This window comes from Astatotilapia calliptera, chromosome 13 (genome assembly GCF_900246225.1).
Source record: "Astatotilapia calliptera chromosome 13, fAstCal1.2, whole genome shotgun sequence".
NCBI classification, from domain to species: domain Eukaryota; kingdom Metazoa; phylum Chordata; class Actinopteri; order Cichliformes; family Cichlidae; genus Astatotilapia; species Astatotilapia calliptera.
Window position 1 is genome coordinate 17,578,007 of NC_039314.1, and position 23,866 is coordinate 17,601,872.

Here is a 23,866-nt window from a genome sequence, read left to right on the forward strand (position 1 = left end):
GAATTATGTTTTGTATTATGCATACACCCACAGTAAGCCTAACAGTGGAACATGTAAGATTAAGAAATGGCTCGCAGTGCTTACAAAAAATGTTGGGGTTGTCATGACACAAACCTAAAAACCAAAGGGTTCGAGAAGCTTCTCTTTAACAGCACTACCACAGCCTTATCTGAAACACAGGTGCCATGTAGCAGCCAGTGTATCAGGCTCACCACAGCACTTTTAATGATCCCACAGAGGCTCTGAAGTCAGATTTAATGGGCAGAAGTGTGATAACACCCATGTGAAGATTCCCATCTGACATTTAGACTGAGCTTCATTTTACCTCTAACACTCTATCATTCAAGTTGCCAGTTATAGCTGGTTTCTTTTTAATGGGAACAATTACTACGGCTGTGGTCAAGTGATGAAAAGCAGATGTTAGTACGGAGGTATTAGTATGATTTCTTCTCTGAGTTACAAAAGAAATGTGAAAGACAGTGAGATTGGAGCATAAAACACTGTGGTTGATTGGCTGAAATATGTCTTCACACACAAAGCTGCAGCAACCAGGACCTTGTTTCTGTGTTTTGCATTTTGTTTGCCACTTCAACGGCTTCATATCGCACACCAATCTTCATCACTCCAACAGCCATCAATGCCCCGAGAGTCTTATTCTCGCTCCTGCTCTCAGTCTGAATTAACACCAAGGCCTTTCTCTAACTGCCCTGGGATGTTCGGCAGTGCACAATCAAATTGAACGGTGACAATCACTAATGGATGATTCGCTGCAGCCAGACACTGTAATGTAGCACTCAATGAAAGGAAACATGCTCATCAATTTCACACTGTGGCTAACACAATATTGCTGTGGGTTATTGTTGTGGGACATTTTTCATTCAAGGTGCTACCCAGACTGGGAAAATCTTCCTTGTTGATTTTGTGTGTGTGTGTGTGTGTTGATTTCCTGGAGAGGGGATAATTAATTTGTTGCACAGTGGGAGAGCCAAGGAACTATCCCATTAGAATCACTCCAGGCTACTTGGTGCTTTTCATTGTCCTCTCGCTCTGCCCCATTGTATTATGCAAATGGCTGCACTGAAACTTCAGGCATGCTAAGCAACACTTGTTAAGAGACAAAGAAGAAGAAGCAACTAATTCTACAATGTGAGCGTGCCTATCAATCAAAAGTACCAATTTGTGATAGACTCACAGTCGGCTAGGGTAGAGCCTTACTTTTGCTCCTCATGAGCCTTGCTGATTGACTTTGCATAGCCTGCGAGTTAACTACGTGGTTTAAACAGCAGAAATATAGCAGCCACACTGCAATCCTTTTGTGTTTCTTCTTTATTATTTATGTAATTATGGTTACTTCTGCAAGATCAAATGAAAAACACAGTAACAACCCACTGAATAATCACATCACTTATAATGAATGATTAGTCTAGCCCGTTGAGAAACATAACATTTTCCAGTTCACATTGTTAACATTTCTTTTCTTTTTTTTTTACCTAAGACATTTTTAGGTAGCTTGAAATAGAAAAAAAAGGTCATGCAAATATGTTCACAATCGTATTCACAGGTTAATTATTCGGACTTAACAAAAAATAGTTGTTAAATAAATAACAAGCACAAAGAAAAAAAAAATCTTCAGATGACCATGTGGAGAGATGAGAGTTTGTCTGAAGACGAGTTTATTTATGCTTCAGGCTCAATTGGAGGATTGGAGGGAAGAAGTATGGAGAAGCCTCTAGTCAATTTGTCTTACTGACATATGATGCTGACAACACTTAAAAAGAAAAGTTTGATGAAGAAGAACTTTAGTACTTATCCCAAAGAGACAGCAGCTGACCAAAGCAGTGTGCATAGGCTGAGCCTTGTTGACAGGAGATATGTCTTCTCTATCTCTGTGTCCCTTGCAGCGAACGAGATGAACAAATCTGCAGGCTTTTGTCCGCCGAGTCCTTGGGGGTAAACCTTAAACAGACTGCAGGCTCCCGTGCATTGCAGTAAACCAAGGAAATGCTATGTGTAGATGTCGGTATCATCTAAATATCATAAACAGTCCAGAGTAAATAAAAAGTGAATTACAATAATCCAAAAATCCACAGTTTCACTCTTTTCCTATAAAAAGGCACCACATCCTTCACAGTACCAGCAGTTCAAAGAAAATATGAAAAGTAAGTAATAATTGTGTCAAGGAGGCGACAAACTGAAAATAAACCTTGATCTAATAACTAAAGTGTAAATTTAGCGCTTTTTTACTGCATTACAGTGAGTGTCTGCTGCAGTGTTATTATTCTGAAAATTTACATTTTGTTCTCTGTATAGAAACCCGAATACACCAGAAATGCTTCTGGCAATGAATAAATACAAAGTGTAAAAGTCACTGTTTTGTGCAACAGTTAAAGTTGACCGTATGACAATCAAATATAAGACTACCGTTGCAATAATAGCCCAAAACAATGATTTAGAGCACTAATGTGTTGTTCGCGTTAAAGCAGGGTAACATTTATGACGTTAGCATTCATTCCGCTGCCTTCATTGTCACCAAAATGACTTATTTGAGTCTACTAGACAAGAGGGATTGCTCGGATGTTCATCTGCTGTGCATACCCATCTACTGTAATCTTCTGTTCTTATTTTTGTTATGACACATATTATAACATTTTGAGCGGCACAGAGGCAGGCTTGATGGAATACACAGATCTGGGACTAGGAGCTCTCCTTCATCTCCTGGATATTGCAAGCTTTCATTTGATGAGAATCTCCTGATAAGATTTACTGATTGTACAGAGCTTAATGAATCTGCTTCCCTCACTGTCTTACTCAGATAAGCTATTTCCACATAGTTAAATAAAGTAAATTCCACAAACACAAGTCCAAAAACAGAAACGGTAGAATATTTTGAGATATGATTACACATCACTCCCATTTGATATTTTCATATTTGGGCAGGCGCAGCTGTAACCAGCTGAGACTTCTTCCATTATGGATGTACATTATTTACATAAAAAGATCAGTGTCCTTGCAAAAATACAAGTATTTCAGTCAAAAAGTGTTCCTTTTCAAGAAGCAAGTATAAATCTGTACAGTCTCCTCAGAGGGATTAGGCAGCACAGTGTGAACTGGTCCATCCATGCATGGGTAGCAAAACACTCGAGACCATTCATTGTGACCGTGGTTTCATAGCTTGCTGGAAGTAACTGCCAAAGAAGATGTATTGCTTTCGAGTCGGTCATAGACTCTCAACATTAAAACACATGGGGTGCTTCATCAGAGAGCTTGATGTCTGTGTGAGATGGCAGGTAGCCTGGCGAGGGAGAAGAAAGGAAAGCGACACGGGAGGAATTTTATGTATGCTATTTGCATGAGGGTGTATTTTTGCAGGCAAACACATTTATCTTGGATGGGTCGATTGTTTAGCTACGCGTGGAGGTAAATCAACCGGAACTTCATATATATTTCTTGATGAAAATGCTTTCACCACTCTGCTTCTTTGCAGCTGTACTAATTATTTTATTGGGTCAAATAATTCACCGAGACATTCTCATCACTTTAGCTCACACTTGGTTGTGCTTCGCTTACCTGTGCGTGCTAATACCTCACTGTGCCAAAGTCAGGCTGGCAAATACATAAATACATAACACAAAATAATAACTCTGTCTTGGCAACTCGTCTGACAATACACGGGGAGGAAAAATAGAATTGGCACTTAATAGTAAGCGAATATCAAGTCAGCGAGCTTTAACTTGTGGCCAGTGCTCCTGACTGCGACAATTTTCTTTAATGTTTCAAATATTTATTATTTACAAATAAAGACACGATGCCTTTCAGTGAACACAGTTTTAGCATGTCGCGATTAAGATATAGCTTTCTGATTTCCTAGCACGTGGCTAGTCATTTTTTTTGCCAAACATTTGGTTCATCTTTACTGAAGACACTGCTACATACAGTATCAAACAAGACGTCTTCTGGGAATCATACAATAAAAATGTATCAGGTGTAGCATCATGCGTTTGTCAATGTACATGTTCAAAACTATGATTCTTAATGGAAGAGCGTACTAGTCAACAAGAAATACCAGATTTATGTTGCACAGTTTCATTATTTCAGTTTCTCTGTGAATTTCCACTTTAAGTAACTCTCACTTTCGCTCCTGCCATGATTGTCCAGAAGATTCCACCAGGATAATCCTCTTTGAACTCATTATCTACATTTGCTCCCTTCAATTATAGCCCGTAAAGTAAGTGTGCCCTTTTTGGCTTCTTCACAGACACTGCTGTAAACCGTGTTTTATAGTTCATTCTGAATAAAAAAAATTTAAAAAACTGTTGACAGTGCTTTCTGTGGGATCTCCAAATTAATGGCGATAATGTCCCAGAAAAGAAACAAATCTTCTAAATGTCATTTTGTTATTGCTCTTAGCACTACAAATAAAATTCCAGTTACCTCAATTCTATCAGGTAAGTAATTATGCAGTTTTAGTGACAAGTACACCGCCGGCTTGGCTGCCTGGGAAGATGACACCTATTTTGTTGCTTAAAAAGCTGATACAAGCTGAATAAAGCCTGTAGCTTTAACAAAGCGCTACACACCTCTGCTTTTTGAGTCCAGCTGTACATCCACGTGATCCAGTGCGGTCAGCTTGTCCCCCTCAGGGTTTGGGACGGCTATGGAGGTCACTGACGGGATGACCTCTTGTTCTTTGTCAGGCTGCTCTGCCGTGTATGTGTTCATGCCTGGGATCTTCCTGCAGGTCGTGCACAAGGTGGGGAAAGGGAAGCAAGTTAATGGAAACCTGCCATCAGGTCTGTTTCACTAATGCCTTCACTAGGCATAATGTGTCACGCACTATTTTTAACTGTTAAGGATGGGAGAGGATTGCTTGAAAGCTGGAAACTAGGGCATTTTGCATTCCACTGGGCATTGCTCTCTCACTTTTCGTATTGTTCACCTCACTTTTCAATCAATTTTTCATCCCCTCAGATGCATCCCCAATTCTGCTTAAAACTAACATCTTGCATTTCTAATTTCAGATTCACCCCCTTGTGTTTTTGTGCTGCAGCTGGTGCTGTGACATTTGGGGGAGCTTAAGAACTCCAAGTTGATTTCTTAATGTAGTAATTACTATCCATAAAGTTCAGCAGTGTTTGCTTTATAATGAGTAAAATTCCACAAACTACTGACGAACAAAACCATCCCCCTGTGATTGGCATGGGATTACCTCCAGCAGAGGATGCTATTTACTGTATGTCCCTCACTGTATAATGTGTGTTGTCTCAGGATTCATCTTCTCAACCTTTCCTGCCATTCTGCAGAGTATGCCTCACCTTGGATAGCTGTGTTTAGCATTTCCGAAAGGTCAACCCTCACATTGTCAGATAGATGAATATTGATAACTGCAGGACTCTGACACCCATTCAGCGCTCTGGGAGAATTGATTAGCCTGTCATTCCCTGTAATATTCTGCAGATTGAGACAGAGGGGAATTGTCTTATTTCTCAAGCTATTATTGTGTCGTGGATGTCCATAACTCAGAGATATATGGAGTCTGAATACTTCTGGAAAGTTTTAGGAGTTCGGCAGTTAGGTGCTTGCTTCTAGATAATGGGAGCAACCCTAAATAGGGCCGTGCGAATACACACAAACAAACAAAGCAATAACGTATTTTATCGCAGACAACTTCATGGATGCGTCTGCAAATCAGAGGGCTTATTTTTATGACTCCGCCTAACTTATCTTTCTCTGACTGTGCTCTGTCACCCAAGTATTTTGTACCTTTTAAATTTATATATAACAAAGGCAGCCAGGCCCATCAGGACAACTGACACCAGCATGATGACCGCCGTGCCGCTGTGGCCACTATCACTGCTGTCCACGAGAGGAGCTTTGAAGCAGAAAGATGGAGAAAATGAGCACATATGCAGGCCAAGATTATATAGCAATTCTGTTAAATATCAGTCAGCGCAGTATAAACAGAGAGAACATGGAAAACGAATACAACAATATGACAAAATACATAAGCTGTACTTTCCAGACTTCTGTTTAATTTTTAATAAGCATTTGAAAAGCTGAAAGCTCGTTCACATGTAGATCTCATTTTCAGCCTCAAACTAGAAGAACCGCACACAGTCTGGCCCCAACACGACCCCAGAAATGGGGTCTGGAACACATCTCTAACAAAAATGGATCAGACTGCCTGCCATTTGTTCAGGTAGGTGTGTGACAGACGCAGCAGGCTCACCTGGAGACAGCCGTGTGGCGTACACGTTTACCTGCACCCCCGGTTTGAGTGTGAACTGGATGAGGTCTTGGTTCAGAGCACTTAGCAGAACCTGAGAAAGCTATGACGAGAAGTGGCAGAGCGGAGAAGGCTCAGTTAGCGGCAGCTGTATAGGAATATTTCACAGTCATCAATATTTCAACCACAGCCATTCCATCCAACAGCTTGAATTATGGATCAGAGTTTTTGCTTCCTTCTAAAGAGGAGCAAATGGTGATGTGACACAGGGAAAACCAAACCTGCTGCACTGAAACCTAACAGGCTTTAATGGTGGGGGAAAAACCTTATCAGGTAACCAGGTGTTCTGCTTATGGTGTGGCAGTGACATTAAAAAATAATCTTCTGCCATTTCCATCACAGCGGGGAGTTTTTCAAACTATTTCCTTGTCATGCTTCCTTTTAAAGGGAATGTGATTTGCCCATTTATAGGTTCAGTGAGGCAACATTATTGGAAATCAAAGTGTGTTCTAATATCTTAAAATTGCTGTTTTAATTTTTCTCCCTGAAGAGACTCAAGTTCCCCTGCTTTTCACACCTTGATGAAGCAGTCATTTAGCAAGAGACCAAAATGCCTTCCCAGTGCCCATTTGAGTCCTTAGCCATGCCTCACTAATTCCATCTCGCTCTTTCTAAAATCTTTCCACTGGTTAAAATTAGACCGCTCTACACAGTATGAATAATTACTTTTTGTTCTAGTGGCATATCAGGGTCAGTAAATCTATTACACATTTTAATAAGCTCCTCCACACATGCACTCATCGATGCACATGTGTATGTGTTGGCGCTCACTCAGTGCCTCCACATTGCAAGTCATTCACTGGAGATGAGAACAGTGAACTGAAGATTTATTACCCTATTGTCTGTGAGGTTCTGCCAGGTAATCAGACAGGCTTTAGATAAATACATCTCTTTAATTCCCAATCCCAGCCGCCTGCCCCAGATTGTCTCCTTTCTCGATGGTGCCAATTATATGATGCATCAATGTAATTAAATACCTATTAACGTAGTTCAAGACTGACTGTGAGCCAGCAAAATTATGTTTACTTGTGATACATTGTAGTCTCTTCCGTTATGAATAAATGAGCTTGTCTAGCTTTAAAAAAACATCTCTGTTTTATTGCTTTGTTTACCTATTTGATAGCTTTTCCGAACATGATGCACGATACATTTCCAGGAATATTATTTCACAGCAAGAAAATAACAACCACGAAGCCCGGGCGGCTTAAAATAAAGTTGTTATCGTTACCCAAAGGTTTATGCAAGTCTCAAAACTTCACAGAGGTGACTGTCAGTCCAATTTCACATTCTGAGATACTCTGAGTGTTATTTCAGTGCGCTGATGGATGCAGCAGTGCTTTTACACGGGAAGGCATTGCCCTCTAGTGTTGACATAAAGTATTACATTTTAGGAGTGCCTGAAATACAATATGAATCAGTGGAATCACTGAAATAATTAACAGTTTAGTGATACAGATTTAAAATCAGTTTGGAGGTTCTGTGAAATAATACGCGTGATAAGGAAGAGAAATACTGATTAAATAGGGGTATACTCAAAAAACAAGAAAGTGCATGAGGACAGACTATTGAGACGCTACTGAAAGATTGGCTCGTGTAAGAAAAGAGCCTATGGGGTCTATATAATAATAACAATGAGCCTATATGGAACACATTCCTCTTATTCACTGAGTTCTCACTTGATGGACTACACCAGAGTTTGTGCATGCTTTAGCCCAATTACCACAAAAAATGTACAGTCCTCATTACGGCTGACCTTTTCCAAGGCATAACATCATATTTTTCCTCACCACCAAGCAGCCAGTGGCATCCATTCATTTCACAATGGTATGAAAATGCATTTTCAGAGACTTTAAACTTGGCTGACTTCGGTAATCCATCACAATGAGCATCATGTCTGCATTTATTTTTGTCAGAGTTAACCTTAATGTTAGGTGGTGATGGAGTGCAGACTTTCCAAGTCAAGCTGCACTTAAAACTGTGTTACTATGCAACTATAATGTAACTCTGACAAAAATAAGAGCAGACATTATGCTCGTTTTGATGTATTGTCTTGCCAGAACAAGTTTCAAGTCTCCCCAAGTTGATGATTGGAATGGAAAAAAAAGGGAAACTGTGGCACCAAAGAAGGCAGAAGACATTTTAAGAAGTAATAAAGAAAAGCATAAAATAATTGGATAATAATTAGGTAGTCTCTCGCATAACAGACTCTGTCTGTCAAACACATAAAAGAAAAGAAAAACTGGAAACAGGAAATAATAGTCAGTAGTCAGAGATAAGAGAGGGGGAATTTGTGCAAATACAATTTCATTTCAGCGCACACATACTTCCAGTACTGTGGACAAACAGAGAGAAAGGGAAGTTAAGATGTAACTCTCCTTAAAACACTTCTCCAATACATATAACCAAGGACTCTAAAAACAGCTTGATGCTCCACATCAATCGGAAATTGGAGAAAGAATCTTAGATAATTAGGGATGATTGCAGCAATATATGAGAAACTGAAATTTATGCAAAGAGTTTCTCAGGGGGGGAAAAAATCAATGCAGGAGGCAGTGTGGTGAAAAAAAAAATTGCAGACCACTTTCATTTTTATCCTTTAGCTTAAGACTATGGTATGGTAAATACAATGTTCTGTGTATCTGCAAAGCAAGATGCAACCCTGTGGTGACAGAAACTGTTCTGAGTTTTCGTCTGGGTTTGTATTTTTTGAAAGCAGGAGATAATGATGTCTGGTTTCCGAATGTTATTTTCTAGTTTATCAAGAGTTTTGTGATTCAGCCTCAGTCTGTCTTGTCCCCGGTCCCGGTGTCAAGCCTGTGAGTCTTAGTTTTGTCTCTGTGGTTATCTTACTTCCTGTTTTACTTCAATAGTCTCCTAACACATTCAGTTTTGCTTCCCTTGTCTCATTTGTCTAGATTAGTGTCACCTGTGTTCACACCTGTGGCCTGTCCTCTTGTTACCTCATGTGTATTTATGTCCTCAGTCCAGTCAGTGAGTTTATGTGGTGTTTTTAGAGTGCTACTTTTGGGTCCTCTCCTGCCTGCTAGACAGCTGCAGTGATAGAAAGATATGTTTTTAATACTTAGCTTATACTGATAGCTCAACAATCCTGTATGACACTCTGAAGGAAAGGAGGCATTCTCCTGAGATGTTCTCTCCTGAGATGGTCTCTTAACTCCTCAACTTCTTGTATTTATTTATTTTCTTTTGTGGATTACAGAAAACCAAAGTGTACTGAGTATCTGTCAAGGACCGTTATAGTGATTTATGAGACAGTACCTGATCCAGGTGTGCCCACTTTTCATCCATGGCTCTGTCACTTGGCCTCTTCTCAGGTACAATGAAAATCTCTGCTGTAGTTGGTAGCCCTGGAAGCACTGTGACCAGGAGCTGATCCTCACTGATTCCAGTGACCTTTTATAATAACAACAAAACCTCATTAAAAAAGGTTTTTGAACTGACACACTTTGAGGTGATAGTGTGCACTACGGCCCTGAAATACGATCCTTGGGGGTCATCTGTATTAACGAGTAAATTCTTTCTGCTTTCTGCTTCATATATCATTTGCCTAAGCACCAGTCACTGTCGAGGTATAATGCACGAATCAAGTTAAACATGCAAGTTCAATATGACAGTCTTTGGTAAAGGCCAGAGCTTTTAGTGCATTTGTGCCGTAACCAGAGGTCTGCTGTCAGTTTCTTGGTGCAAACTGTGGTCATATCTGACAAGACAGAAGGTCAAAGTGAATGTTTCATACTGAGGGCTACTGTCGGATATATATAGAGCTCAGTATCCAGGTCTTTTACATAACCCGCTGCTTTGATGACATCCCCACAGTGTCTGAAAGAGAAAACCAGGCACATTTAACCACAGTGTGGCTCTTTTTTACTAGAGGTTGTGGTGTTCTCTCACCGTCATTCTCTTCTTCACAGAGGCAAAAGGCAAGTGTCATAGCAGCACTTTTACTGCCCTTTAGTGTTTTGACATGTTCAGTTGAAAGCTTGCGCTCGTAATAATGATTTCGAGTGATGCGCTATGTCAGCGTTCAGAGCGAAACGACTAATTACACAGCTACTGAGGTTAAAGACACTGCAGCTATTGGAGTGAAACACTTGACAAGATCACATGCATACATTACAAATGTAGCGTAACCAAAATCTTAAGTGTTATCAGCTCACTAGACAGTGACTAGAGTTTTTTTCCCTCCTCCACACTAGTGTAAAGCTGCTAATTGCCAGAATCTAAATGAGATTTCTGAAGTTTAGTTTATTCCTACTCATGTTACAGCCTTTATAACACCAGCAGCTGAAAAACTGACCTGAACCATGCAGTTTTTCACAACTCTGGCGATGTCCTCTCTCCACTCAGACACCCCGGGGTTCAGCTCATCCAAATTAGATGAAAATGCCAACACGTGTGAGCGGAAATAATCTGAAATATAGGCAGAAATCTTCTTACTTCATGAAAAATAAACTCTTTAAACAATTATCCACTTCACACACTTCAAATAACCCTTACACTGACTGGCAAAAGTGTCGTTTCTTGCATATATTTTTTGGTCTGGTGACCTTCTTATTTCATTTTAGAATACATTGTTTATTCCTGTGCATGCATCATTAGCTGCAGCTAAATCCTCAATTTTGTTTATTAGCTGCTATAAGAAAAGACAGTCGGAGTGCCAGTGATGAAATGTATTGATTGTACTACTGGCAGAATGTAAAATGAACTGCTTCACACTGGAGATCTGCTATAGCGCTAAGTGTTTTATTAGATTCAAAGAGCAGCCCCAGGACTTCTCAAAAATTGGTATTTTCATTAAAATTTACATCTTTTTAAATGTTAGTAAACAATTTATATCAAAAAGAAAATAAATAGAAATTCTGTGCAGAGTTTCTGCTGTCTTTGTCTGTGTTACATGTATTTTTATTGTTTATGGTGAGGGTGGCACAGAGGTGCAGTGGTTAACACTGCTGTTTAGCAAGAAGGGCCTCGGTTTGAATCCACTGTGTGTCTGTGTGGTGTTTGCATGTTTGCCTTTTGCCTCCATAGGTACACTCCAGGTATAATTTCCCCCCACAGCTCATGACATGCATGTTGATTGGAAATTCTTTGTAAAATTGGCCACAGGTGTGAGTGTGAATGGTTGGTCCTCTCTGTGTTAGCTTTGCGATATTCTGGTGGCCTGTCCAGGTTACACCCTGCCTTTCACCCTGTGATGGCTGGGATAGGCTCGAAACTTTAATTGGATAAGCAGAAGAAAATGCATGCATTTAAAGTTGAGTGATGGGTCCTGTTCATGTGCCAGTTCCATATGTGGTACAATTAACTTTGCAAACTAGCATAAAAAGTGAACGAAATTTAAAGAAATGCTCTGTCATTATTTATAATTACCTTCATTTATACTAGAAAAAAATAGCAGTGTCCTGGCCAAGAAAGACAACAGTGCAATCATAAGTTGCATAATTTAGTAGCACATACACATTCAAAACTATACACACATTGTTAATTGCAAGCAATAAAAATAAAAATAAAACACAGAAACAACCAAAATTCATAAAGTTGATTGTCTGTAAAAAATGAATATCTTTGTAAAAGTAATTGTAATTCCAGAAACAACAGGCAAAACATCTGGAGCCTGAAGTAAATGCCCCCAAGTCATTAAAAATAGAATTAAGTTCATTAAGTAAGAACTGTTCTTACTTAATGAACTGGTCTCACTTGCTTACCCAGGCTTAAACTTGGATCATAGAAACACTGCAGCAATGCTTTTATGTTTTCTGGCACATCTCATAACCCCTACAGAGCTTTCACATGATCAAAACTGTAGTTACTAAACTAAACAATTTCTACTGCAACACAGCCAGCGTCCTTCACTCATGAATGGCACGAGATGTGGCTGAAAGAAGCATCACTGAACCCTTTTTTTTTGTGCTGTCAGAAGCCATAAAGTTTTCAAGTTATTCACTCTCAATTTCTAGAGGCAAAACAATTATCGAATGGCTACTTAAGTGCATTAGGTGAAGAAAATGATGGTAACATAAAAAAGATACATACCATAAACTGATACCCTCTTTTGATCTTGATGGACAGTGTTGCCCACTGAAGCCTGAACAGTAACAGTGTGAGTTCCCTCCTTGGAGAAAGTGAAGGGCATTGCGCCACTGAGGGTCACAACAGGCTAAAAAGGCATAGAGGCATGAGATGAGATGAAACTGTCTACTATCTATCATGCTGCTCAGTAAACAGGCGGCATGGTTTAGTAGGAGAAAGTATGGCTTACCTCCGTTTTGTTATCAAACCACCAGTAATAAGTGACTGTTCCCACATCACTGGGCTGTAGCACTGTGGTAAGGTTTACTGCTTTGTTCTTGATGACCACTGACGGAGCAGAAAGCTGGACCTGCTCGAGTTGACCTTTAGAGGGAAAATACAGAAACTCCAAAGTCGTACCTTTTGTTAAAATGCGTAAACGTAAAGCTTTCATGGTGCTCCAAATTTCAAGAGAAACCACGTATTTGATCACACAGTATTCTGGCACAACAATGGCGGCCTGGAACACATTGACAGGCAGGATGGAGCTGAATGCGCTTCAGGAGTGGTTTGACAAGTGTCTGCAGATGTTTTGATGTTTTTGCACCCATGAAAGTGCCACTATTGGAATCTGTTATAATGAGGTAAATTCAAGCTGACCAGTGGCGCTCTTTTCTGTCAACAAGGAGACAACAAACAGCTGTCTTTCACACCCACGCTGGATGAATGACACTCAAAGCTTTTTTTTCTTTTTTTTTCGGTGAAGTCTTACTTTAATGAGCCGATCTGAACCCGCAGAAGGAGCGTGAGTGCATTTTCAAACCACTTTTTCACTCTAAAGGTTCAAAAGTCCAAGTGTTTTGATCTATTTGAAGGCTGGTGCAAAGTTAGCTGTATTATATACGTGTATATTCCAGCTCCATATTTTTATTTTTGGACATGGCTTTGCATGATTCAGATTTCAAAATAATCCTCATTTATCTTACACTGGGCCATGGTGTAGACCCTCAAGCTGTTTTAGCTCCCTTTAAGCCAACTTTCGTCTGATGTAAACAATTAACAGAAGGTTTGAACAGCAGGTGGGTGGGGCATCTGTGAGCTAGAGCTGTATTGCCTGAGCTGATTGTATTAAAGATGTCACTGACATCATACAACACCAAGATCAGAAAAAAACTGTGTGAATCATGTGAACTTTTAAGGTTTAATATGAGCATTGCATTATGAATGATGCCTATAAATCTAGCATGGAAGTGGAAGTGTATGCATTATATGATTTTGTATGCTTTAGCAGGAGCTTATCCAGGACAAGTTACTTTTTTTCCACTCACAGGAGACATGGAGGTAGAGCACGATCCTTTCAAAGCCCAGAGCGTTGTTTGCTGTAGCAGAAACTTGGTAGATGCCAACTTTACTGTAGATATGCTTGACCCCGTCGTCGATGGAGCTTATATTCACATAGGATATAGCGGTTCCATCACCAAAGTCCACTGTTATACTTGTCATGGAGCCAAGACCCTTGCAAAAGAAAAGAAAATACTGTCACTCACGCTGTAACCTTGGTTGTTTGTCAGCATTCTCGCTGACACACAACCGTGTGCTTTTTCTCTAATATCTACTGGAATAAGATCATGCTGTAAATCATGTCACAGCATATTTATTTGATGTGCTGCTGCTCGGTCCTCTGTGATATGTTCATGACAGCATCTTGGTATACAGTACACCAATAAAAGAGCATGCACCCTAAAAGCTTCACCCTATAATGTAAAGTACATGGGGTTTTTTTTTCTTAAGTGAACTCAGCACCTCTTCCAGAAACACCAAGAAGGTGACATTCTTTCCCAAAGTTGCTACCAGCGTTCCCTCATTGGTGAAGAGCTGGAGGCCCTTGGGAGCCTGACTGGGACACTTTTGTCGTCTGGGGCTGTACTTTAACAGGTTTCCCTCGGTGCAGTTGTTAGACAAAGCTCTGTGATATCTAGAATTCGTAAAAGAAAAGAGAGGACTTCTAAAATAAAGGACTGTCAGACACGGCATGAGCATAAAAGCAGGCACAACCCATGTAGACAGTGGATACGACTGTTTGTCATATTTAACTGCTGTATTAGGTGAGTTTAATTAGCCTGTTATGAATAGATATTAATGCAAACAGATTTATTACTGGATATTTTTTTAATCATATTTCCCACATATGTTGGCTGGTTTAGTCTTGTTTAATGACTAGTTTTTAAGCAGCATGTGACGTGATGCTCAGTGTGGTGGGAAGCCTGTGCTATACAGCTGGCTTATTTTGGCTGACAGTTAAATAGTGGCAATAAATATAAGCAAGCCTCGCTCTTAATCTGAAGTAAGAAAATCAGAGGTTTGATCTTTTTAATTACCTAAACTCCACACACGTCTCTTTCAAGCATGTTTTCCATCTGTTTTTAACCTTGGAAATTACATTGTATGAAAACTACTATTTTAACACAACAACTGGTGATTCATGAAGGCTGATTTGAAACTAACTAAAAACATTTGTGCATCTGCTGCTTGTTTTTCTGGCATCATTTCAATCTGGTTCTACCAGAAATCTCATCCTGTGAAAACTGCCACCAAGTGCTAGCTCGGTGGGGGATATTTGATCTCTCTACTATTGATGGTCTTTACTGTGCAATGTAAACTGCATTGACAAATAAAACTTGAATTAAATCAAAAACATAATGAACAAGTGACTCAAGCATACCCTGTGGTGTTGAGAAAGCTGTCCCCTGCGATGCAGTCTCTAGATGTTGCTGAATGAACAAACCAGAAAGCTGGAGCACAGGTGCCATCGATCTGCCTCTCGAACCCATAGTCGCTGTTTCAGTAGGGAAAAAGACACTATTATCAAGATTACGGATCGTTTATTTATATATTAAAAAAAATACCCAAACCCCACACCAAAAAATAAAAATAAAAAAATCAATAACTACATGCATCCTTCAAACAGAAATGTTCTGGGCTAGAGAAAAGTCCCCACAGCAAAGCAGTATTTGAAGTTTTGATGTTTTTGGGGGGGTTGCATCAAATTTCTGAGGCAGCAAAAGCATTGTCTGTGTTAACACAAACACACAATTATAATACCTCTGCAAAGTATTCATCAGTAAGACTGATCTGTCAGAAATCTTTCATCATGATCAGGGAAACACTCTCTCAGGAGCCAGAAGTCATCTAGTAATAAAGTGGTGTTAAGCTTGTGTTATATTAGTTTGTGCTGCTCAATCAGCACCGGTTAGATGAGAAAGATAAAAGAAAGGATGAGACAGTCTGAAGTGATAAACAAGTATCGAAGCAATACTTGTTAGACGTACAGAAGTAGCTAATAATAGAGTCTAGAGTGAACCACTACTGCTATTCATTATGGAAATCTATTCAAGGGCACTTGAATCATGCAGCAATGAACCTGCTTTCATGTGATTGCGAAGGCTGGGCACCCACATTTTTCTTTATCTCGTGATCATGTGGTCACGGACTGGTGTTTAAACTTTTTATAATTGAGATTTTTCATACTTTTGCGATGCATATTATCATAAATATAAGTTTGGGTAACACCGTGTGGTAAAAGTGACATGATAAATGAACTGCACAATATACTAGGAAGCAGAAAAACATCTGTGTTCGTGAAACTTTTTTTTATTATTATTATTACCAAGTTATGTCCTAAATTTACAAAAGAACATGACTGAAATAGGAATAACAAGTAGTGAATTATAAAATAGATCTTTTCAAATACTGTTCTTGTTGTGCCTTAGGTTTACTTCACAGACTCTGCCTCTGGAGATTGATAAAGTGTTGTGCATTGGATTTAATGAAGTGAAAAGAGTGTAGCTGCAGAGAAGGGAACTCACCACTCAAAATCCGCCTCTGTGCACAGGCAGGAATCTGACATCTGGGAAATATACTGATCTCTGGCCTTGACACATCGAACGTTTGCTTTCAGTTTTTGGAAGATTCTCTTCATTCCCATGATGCACACTTCACCCTGTGATTAATAATGCATCATAAACATTTCAGAAATTCTTTTTTTTGTTTCTTTTTTACCATCTTGCTTTTATTGTGCAGCTAAATCAAAGTGATTCTCTTGGCTTTAATCAATGGATGAATCTTCGCGTTATCATTACTCAAATAGCAGAAAGACCGCCTTACCTCATTGTGCAATTGCCACGTCAGATAGTCGTCAGATGTGCACCGCTGTTGGAAAATGGACCGGAAGTCGATCTTGACGAGTTGCCACTCAGATCGATGACTGAAGTGACCGAATATTCTACACAAAAAAGTCAGAAAAGCAAGAAAATTAATCAAATGTGGGGTAGATTTGAGAAGAAATATGTGAAAAACCTGTAACTCCACTGATAATAATAATAATAATAATAATAACAATACACTGACTCTAACCCATGTTCTGCAGGAGCAGAGAAACCCTTCTTCTACATCTTGGCTGACGAAACCCAAAATCCATATCAAATAAAATCAAGAATATTGTGAACTCTTCTAAGTCTTCATCTGGGTAAAATATAATTAGCAAGGACGGTAATTTACTAAAATGAAACACATTGAGTCTTCATGGTTCCTTCAAATCTTACGTCATTATAAGGGTGTCCTCTCCAGGCTCCCCCAGCACCCCATCAACATAGAGCGGAGAGGAGGTGAAGCTATATTTGTCCCAGTTTCTGCCCTCATCAAAACTCAGCCTGAGGGAGAGAACAATGGTTGGATCACAGACAGACCAGCCACAAATAGAGCTGAATTCTGTATGAAAAGCATCAGAGGGGAAGCAACCCCCCCCCCCCCCCCCCCCCAAACTCCCTTGTTTTGAAGATTGAATACAGTCTCTAAAAAGATGTGGTGCGTCCTTGGAGAGCCTTACCATATGTGTCTAATTGGCAGAGGTGTGTGTCGGATGGCCACCAGAGATCCTCCTTGATTCAGGAAAAACACACTGTACTCTTCCTGAAAAACCTGCAGACATAATCAGCTCCACTTCATAACTCCAGAGAAAAATTCAAGTCTGCACAAAGTACAAGAACATGCATGTTCACACCTATACAACGAACAAGCAGGAACACACAAGAGTCTCAGCTGTGTGAATAAAGGAAAGCATCAAGCGAGCGTTGCTCTTATTGTTGATATTTTTTTCAGACTTAAGCCAATGGCAAAAAGTCTAAATGCTCCTTTTGTTTTATTTGTTTTAAAGATCAGATATGCACAAAGCTGGCTGTCAAACTTCACGCCTTTGTTTTTTTTGTTTTGTAGGGGTTTTTTTTGAAAATGTGACTGCAGCAACAGCAGCTGAAAACTGAGGAATGAAAGTTGGCAATGAAAGCTCAGATTCCCTGTTTTGTTCTATTCTTCTTTGTTCAGATAATAGCTCACTAAAGTCATATGTTTTAAAACTTTTGTTCCGTATTACACTCAGTGAATAGTCATGGGGAAGACGTCACTGGTTTCTTGAATGGATAAAAAGACTCAAAAGGAAAACCTGATTATACTCAACAGAGTAATACATTCAGAAAGCACTACCTATCGAGATGAAGACATTGTACAGGTACTAATATCACAAAATGTACCCATAGCCCTAATCTAACAGTTAATGTAATGTACCTCTCTCCAGGTGTTCCCAGCATCAGATGTGATGAAGATGCTGACATTAGCGTTGGTCAGCTCAGGTCCAACCACGCCTGAATACAAAAGATTTTTAATCTCAATTATTTTAAGCATGTCACGTTTTCAGATCCGATCGTTAATTCAGAACCAACAAAAAAGTGCTTTTGTTAGTCGTTCCACTAAAGAACATGCAACAGATGTGCAGGACAAACAGATTTCCTTTTATATTCTAAATTGTTGTCAGCTAAGAAAGACAGAGCTGGAATTGCATCTAAAAAAAAACAGATGTGACTGTGTGCTGAAGGATGTGAGCAAAGACCAGCATTAAGGCAGAGCGTAAACAACAGTATGGATGTGCAAAATAATCAAATATCGTCTCACCTGATGCTATTATGATTCCTGGAGCTGAGTCTTTGCTGACAATGTTTCCCGAGGTGTAAGGATTCTCTGATACGTGAAGGTGCAGGTGCAACGAACAGTATGGCTGCGAAACGCGAAGGACATTAGTTTTCCAAATCAAAATGAAACGTTAATATAGATCAGATCTATGCGCAGAAGATGATGTGAAGATTTGATTGTAATATTTAAAATTTGGGCTTTTGTCTGTTGTAAAAAGACACAACAAGCATCAAAAATAATTACAACAACTAAAAAAAAACATTTTAGTTGCAGCTGTAGCCCAGTGGAATCAAAGCTTATGAAGCAATATGAGTCCCAACTAATGCTATTTCACATAGTGAGTAATGCTTAGTAAATATTGTCTTATTACAGTTCCCAAAATTAGTGGAAAATGGCTAGAGATAGAGATGCAGCAGTAGAGATAAATCTCTTACGAGTGTACGCTTGGTAGATTAAAAGGCAGTTTGGACGACAGAAAGTGTTTGTGGGACCTTTTTGGATTAAGTGCCTCTTTAGATTTAATTTATGGGCCTAGAATCTCTCTAAATTAAAAAAAAGTTTTAATTTTCCTTTAATTTGTCGTTGACTAAGTCTGCCACTTATGCTTGTGCTCCTTATCTTTTATGATTTGACTTTACCTACCCTGGTGGAATAAGAAACAATGTGAAGCTTTGTACTGATTTATTTTTTTTAAAAGAAAAGAAAGAAAAATAAAGCAAAAATGCAATAATGTGCTGCATTTTAGCACACAAACAAAAAGCTATCCAAAAATCTATGGTACAGAGCAATACAGTAAAGTCTGGTTTTCAAAGCATGCTGGGATGCTATGCAAAACGTGAATAAAAATAAAATCCAGTGATTTTTAAATCATTTAATCACCACATGTTTAAAGCTAGAACTTGATGATTAAATCATCTTCATAATATTATAATAACATGTGACTGACATGGAAAAGCAGGAAAATGTCAGGAAACACCAAAGGTTAGGCAGCAAGTAAAATGTCTATGTTGCACATTCAGTACTACAGAAATAATACTAAAACTTATATTGAATTTACAGAATTTACTCATGTCGTAGTTCCATCATCCAGTGTTTTACACCCTATTCGTTGCCACTGCTGCTAACATCTTGTTGCATGAATAATATAAGCCTCTACGGGACACAGACACACTCTAAAATTCAACATCTGAGTGCAAAACTGGAGTTTTTAAAGGGGATTAATGTAAAGAGTGGCCTGAAAGTGCATCACAATTTTTTGTTCGTGATTTACGATGATCAAGTGCTCATGCCTGCAGTCATTCCCCAGTCCCGTATAGATTTGTGCAAATGTTGCACCCCTACTGCGTACGCAGTGCTGTAGTAATACTGTCTAGAGAGAGTGCGTACATACATGTTTGACTTCATCTAAGTTCTGTGCCAGGAACTGAGCAACACATAAGACGAAAATATGAACCTAGTACTCAGAGCAGTCTGGAGCCTGAGCTTTGGCTCATAGGGATTACATTTACACGTTTGAGTATGACTTAAAATAAGGAAAGGTATGGTATGTTCCCTTTACTTGTAGTAATATGTATTGAATATAAATGAATACTGGAAGGTAAACCTAATCATAACAGGTCTCTTCACTTACTGCCACATTCAGAACTGCGTTGCTATGGCACATAGTTATCAGCAGACTTTGACCATGGTCTAGCATGATTCACTGCGGTATTTTTGCAAGCAGATAATGGAAACCCAAATAACCAAATGTACCTCTTGTCAGTGGCCCACTTACTTGTTCACAATAGACCTTGTTTCCTTGGAGATCGGTTGCTGGAGCCTGAAGAAGACGCCAGTCTCTCCCCTTGTTGTATGTGATATAAGTTTTCACTTGGTTCTCGACAACTTTATTTGACAGGAACACCCCTTTAATCCCGGCAACCTGAGAACATGAGAGAAGGAGAGCAGTGGGGGGAAAAGTAACAAAAAAGGGAGGAAAAAAATAACCGTAAATTATTCAAACTTAAGTAAAGCTGAAGACCTAGTTTGGAAAGGAAGAGATGTCTGAAAGTGATAGTTTTTCCTGACATGGAGCACTATTTTGGACCATCTGTAGGACTCTGCAAAATCAAAACAACATATGGCACAGCCCTGAGATATGTCTTCTTCTTTGTATTTATGTGCAGAGAGATGCAGACTCTCACCTGCAGCTATCACTTGAGCTCACATTTCTCTTTCATTTCCACAAATCTTTGTCAAAGTATGAATGACCATTTAATATCTTCTACTGGTCACTGCAGCTAAGTGTTTCTGGGCAGAGAGCAGCATAACTACTGCTGATGGCTATCTTAGCTTTCAACAACATGATGCTTTTACTGCTGGCTAAGGATGAGGATAATCTAGGCTGATGTATACATGTGCAGCTGCTGCAACCTCGTAGTAGATCTGTCAGCACAGATATAATATGTTCAGGGCACTAGTTAAAGCCAGTATTCTGCACTGTGCCAATGCACCATCACTGACTGTGTTTTCGAAATGTGTATATGAATGATACCTTATCTAATGACTAAACCTGTTAAATGATTTCTTGTGAAACTGTAATGTTGCATGAAAAAGATGATAAAGCAGCCATAAAGTAGATATGAGAGAAGCACCCAGATGCTGCAGAATGAATGCAGTGTAACATCTGTTTCATTATAGAAGGGGCATCTAAAACATCTCAGTGCACTTAAGGAAAACACAGCAGAAAATCCACAAGAACTCTTATGAAAGTTTTTGTCCATCTGTTGGTGCTTTACTTGTCAGAGTCTGTTATGTTGCTCAAGAAAGATCCCAAACCAGTGATTTGACTTTTGTATGGTACTCTTAGAGACACATAGTGTCTCCGTTAGCGCTCCCCATGTTGCCATCAGAGTCCTCTTATAGTCAACAGTTTCAGTATATGGGTAAAAAAAAATTCAAGTGTTTTTCTGATTATTCATCTAAAAAAAATTCATTCCTAAGCAGCATCAAGTTAATGTTATTTCATGTAATTTTTTATCATTTTTTAAGGACACAAATACAGTCCCAAATTAGAAAACAAATTAAAGAAATCTAACTCGGTAAATATCTGACATTTTGACTTGATGAATGTGATGAAAGTTTGTGACTTTTTGATTTTCTGTCAAGCAAACCCTCTGTTGGGGCAAGGAACCACATTTGGTAACTTAAATAGACGTTAAAACTGGCTTCACTGTGAGGTTGTGGAACCATATAAACGTCTCCCAGTCAGTCAGCAAACATCAGGCTAATGTATGTGACACATAGTGATAAAAGTGCATTTGAATGCAATGCTCATTAATGCATCCAATCAGCAGTGGCTGGGAGTATTTCAGACTTTAGTCTTCTACATTATGTATTTCAATAGTTGTTCTAAATGTTGAGATAGGTGTTGTCTCTAGAAATTAGTGGAATTTATGGCTAAAAGTGGTGGCACTATATTTGATCATATTTCCATAAGTCCACTTTGAGACATACACCAGATGCATCTAGAGAGCCATATTTGTGTTATTAAAAAAAACTCTTATAAATATAGGATAGTAGTAGTGAATAATACACTGAATGTTGCCACAAGTTCCTATAACATCATACAGTGATCCAGTGAGACATTTATCCCACTTTTAGTCATTTTCAAGCTGTGAAATGTGTGATTTTGGTTTTTTGATACCCTTATAGTATTTTTATTATACTTCAGTTACATAGTGTTATTATATTTTATTACTGCTAAAATTGATTTAGTAATTCAATGTTTATGAATTATTTAGTTTTCCTTGATTTTCACATGGTTTCACCATGCTATTTATTTTTTTGTTTGTAGTAGAGATATACTTCACTGCTACTGTTTTTCTTCAAAGTGGGCTCAGTATTGACTCAAAAAAATACTGTTTTTTCACTTGAAGTATTCTGTTCGGGCACAACCTGTATTTGTGTGTATATGCATGCTCAGTTCAGTGTATGAACTCAAATGAACTTAGACCTTTGAAGAAAAGTATATATTTTTAGCCACATTTTGCAAATGTTGCCACCTTACAGCAGCCTGTGCCTGTGACTGGACAAGACTCCAGTCAAGAAAATGTTCAGAAAATAAAACGAGGAACCATATATGATACCTTCATTTACCTTCATTTGGAACATAAAATTAAAACCATATACTCCAATAACACTCTGGGGTTAACATTTTGAAGGAGCTCAATTAGTGCTCCATAAAGCATTCTTAAGTAGTAATGCATTAATGTCAACACACACAGACAGACAGACTATAATAAATATATGAAATATATAAAAGGAGAAACTACAAAAAAAGCCACTGCCCTAATATTACAAAACCATGTAGTCAGATAAAAGCACCACCCCTGCAGCACATTCACTGCCTACCTCATAGAGGTCTATCATTATATTTCCCTCGGGACCTCCACTGCTCACAACGTCCTCCAGCATCAGGGTGAAGAATAGCCCTCTGGACTCAGACATGTACAGGTTGTAGGAATCATTCTGGTGCCAGTCCTGAATCGCTGCCACCACCTGGTTATCGTCTGTGCTGATTATCTGTAAGTCCTAAATAAGCAGAATTCATGAGTGGATGCCTCTGTGTGGATTACTTAACTACTCATTTGCCAATATGTTTCTTAGGAAATGGCTTAAAGAACAAGTAAGTGTAAATCCGCTTAGCGATGTGCACAAAGCTGCGAGCTAACAATTTGTCACTTCTTGACATCACTCAGTCTGGGTCTGTAGCAATTAGACCTAAGGCATTTCACGCTGTGCACTAAAAATGAAGCCAAGCTCCTTTTAATTTTACTGAATCTCTTATCCAGCATGGTGCACAAGATGTGCCCTTCCCAGAAAAAATGGTCACAGAATACAAGGCAGGATGGATAGATTTATTGAAACAACACTGCAGGAACTAAATCTCTCCTGTTGTTCTAACACAGTCTCTCAAACTGCTAAGCCACCCTGCTGTGCTTGCAGTAAATGGAAGTCAGTGCATTTTTGTGCAGATGCTAAATTGACATTTTCTGCTTCAGAACATTTTGGGGAGCCCTCGGGAACTCCAGATTTGCTTTAAGTAAATGTAATTTAGGCGAAGTAGATATAGATGAGAAAACTGAAAATCAGTGCAATGCTATTAAATAGACAGAGACATAATTATGCAATCCTATATCATTTTTCAGGAGATTAAAGCACAGAAAACAATTTAATGGATCCGTCAGTAAATAATACTGGAAGCAAACTTGATGAAAGTATTTGGAAATAATCACCCAACTAAAACTTATAATCATAGAACAAAATATCCCAGAGGAATAAATGTTTCATAGTTAAATTAATGTTACTTGTTCTTCTCAATCAAACACTGCATCCTTTCCAGTTACCTTACCTTTGGCAGAGTGTACTTGGGAAGCTTCATCGGGTAGAAAGCATTTCGTTTATAGGACACATAATGGACAGACTGGCCACCTACTGGCACCTACAAAAGCAGAATAGAGTACATTTATCCATAGTAAACATCCATAAACA

The 23,866-nt window shown here is 38.9% G+C and overlaps 1 protein-coding gene across 1 annotated transcript in view; it reads right to left on the reverse strand.

Annotated features, from left to right (window-relative positions):
• Window positions 1–42: 42 nt before the first annotated feature.
• LOC113034876 (VPS10 domain-containing receptor SorCS1-like) overlaps window positions 43–23,866 on the reverse strand; it is a 50,761-nt gene continuing 26,937 nt past the window's right edge. Inside the window, exons 8-27 of the mRNA XM_026190002.1 lie at window positions 23,727–23,816; window positions 22,727–22,906; window positions 20,109–20,255; window positions 18,317–18,419; window positions 17,933–18,009; window positions 17,199–17,290; window positions 16,915–17,022; window positions 16,478–16,595; window positions 16,180–16,313; window positions 15,036–15,149; window positions 14,117–14,288; window positions 13,642–13,828; window positions 12,564–12,697; window positions 12,338–12,461; window positions 10,602–10,714; window positions 9,563–9,697; window positions 6,227–6,326; window positions 5,761–5,869; window positions 4,578–4,732; window positions 43–3,292 (exon numbers count right to left, since the gene is read on the reverse strand). Coding sequence (XP_026045787.1) covers window positions 3,234–3,292; window positions 4,578–4,732; window positions 5,761–5,869; window positions 6,227–6,326; window positions 9,563–9,697; window positions 10,602–10,714; window positions 12,338–12,461; window positions 12,564–12,697; window positions 13,642–13,828; window positions 14,117–14,288; window positions 15,036–15,149; window positions 16,180–16,313; window positions 16,478–16,595; window positions 16,915–17,022; window positions 17,199–17,290; window positions 17,933–18,009; window positions 18,317–18,419; window positions 20,109–20,255; window positions 22,727–22,906; window positions 23,727–23,816 — 2,451 coding nt within the window. The 3' untranslated portion in view covers window positions 43–3,233. The remainder of the gene's footprint in view (window positions 3,293–4,577; window positions 4,733–5,760; window positions 5,870–6,226; window positions 6,327–9,562; window positions 9,698–10,601; window positions 10,715–12,337; window positions 12,462–12,563; window positions 12,698–13,641; window positions 13,829–14,116; window positions 14,289–15,035; window positions 15,150–16,179; window positions 16,314–16,477; window positions 16,596–16,914; window positions 17,023–17,198; window positions 17,291–17,932; window positions 18,010–18,316; window positions 18,420–20,108; window positions 20,256–22,726; window positions 22,907–23,726; window positions 23,817–23,866) is intronic.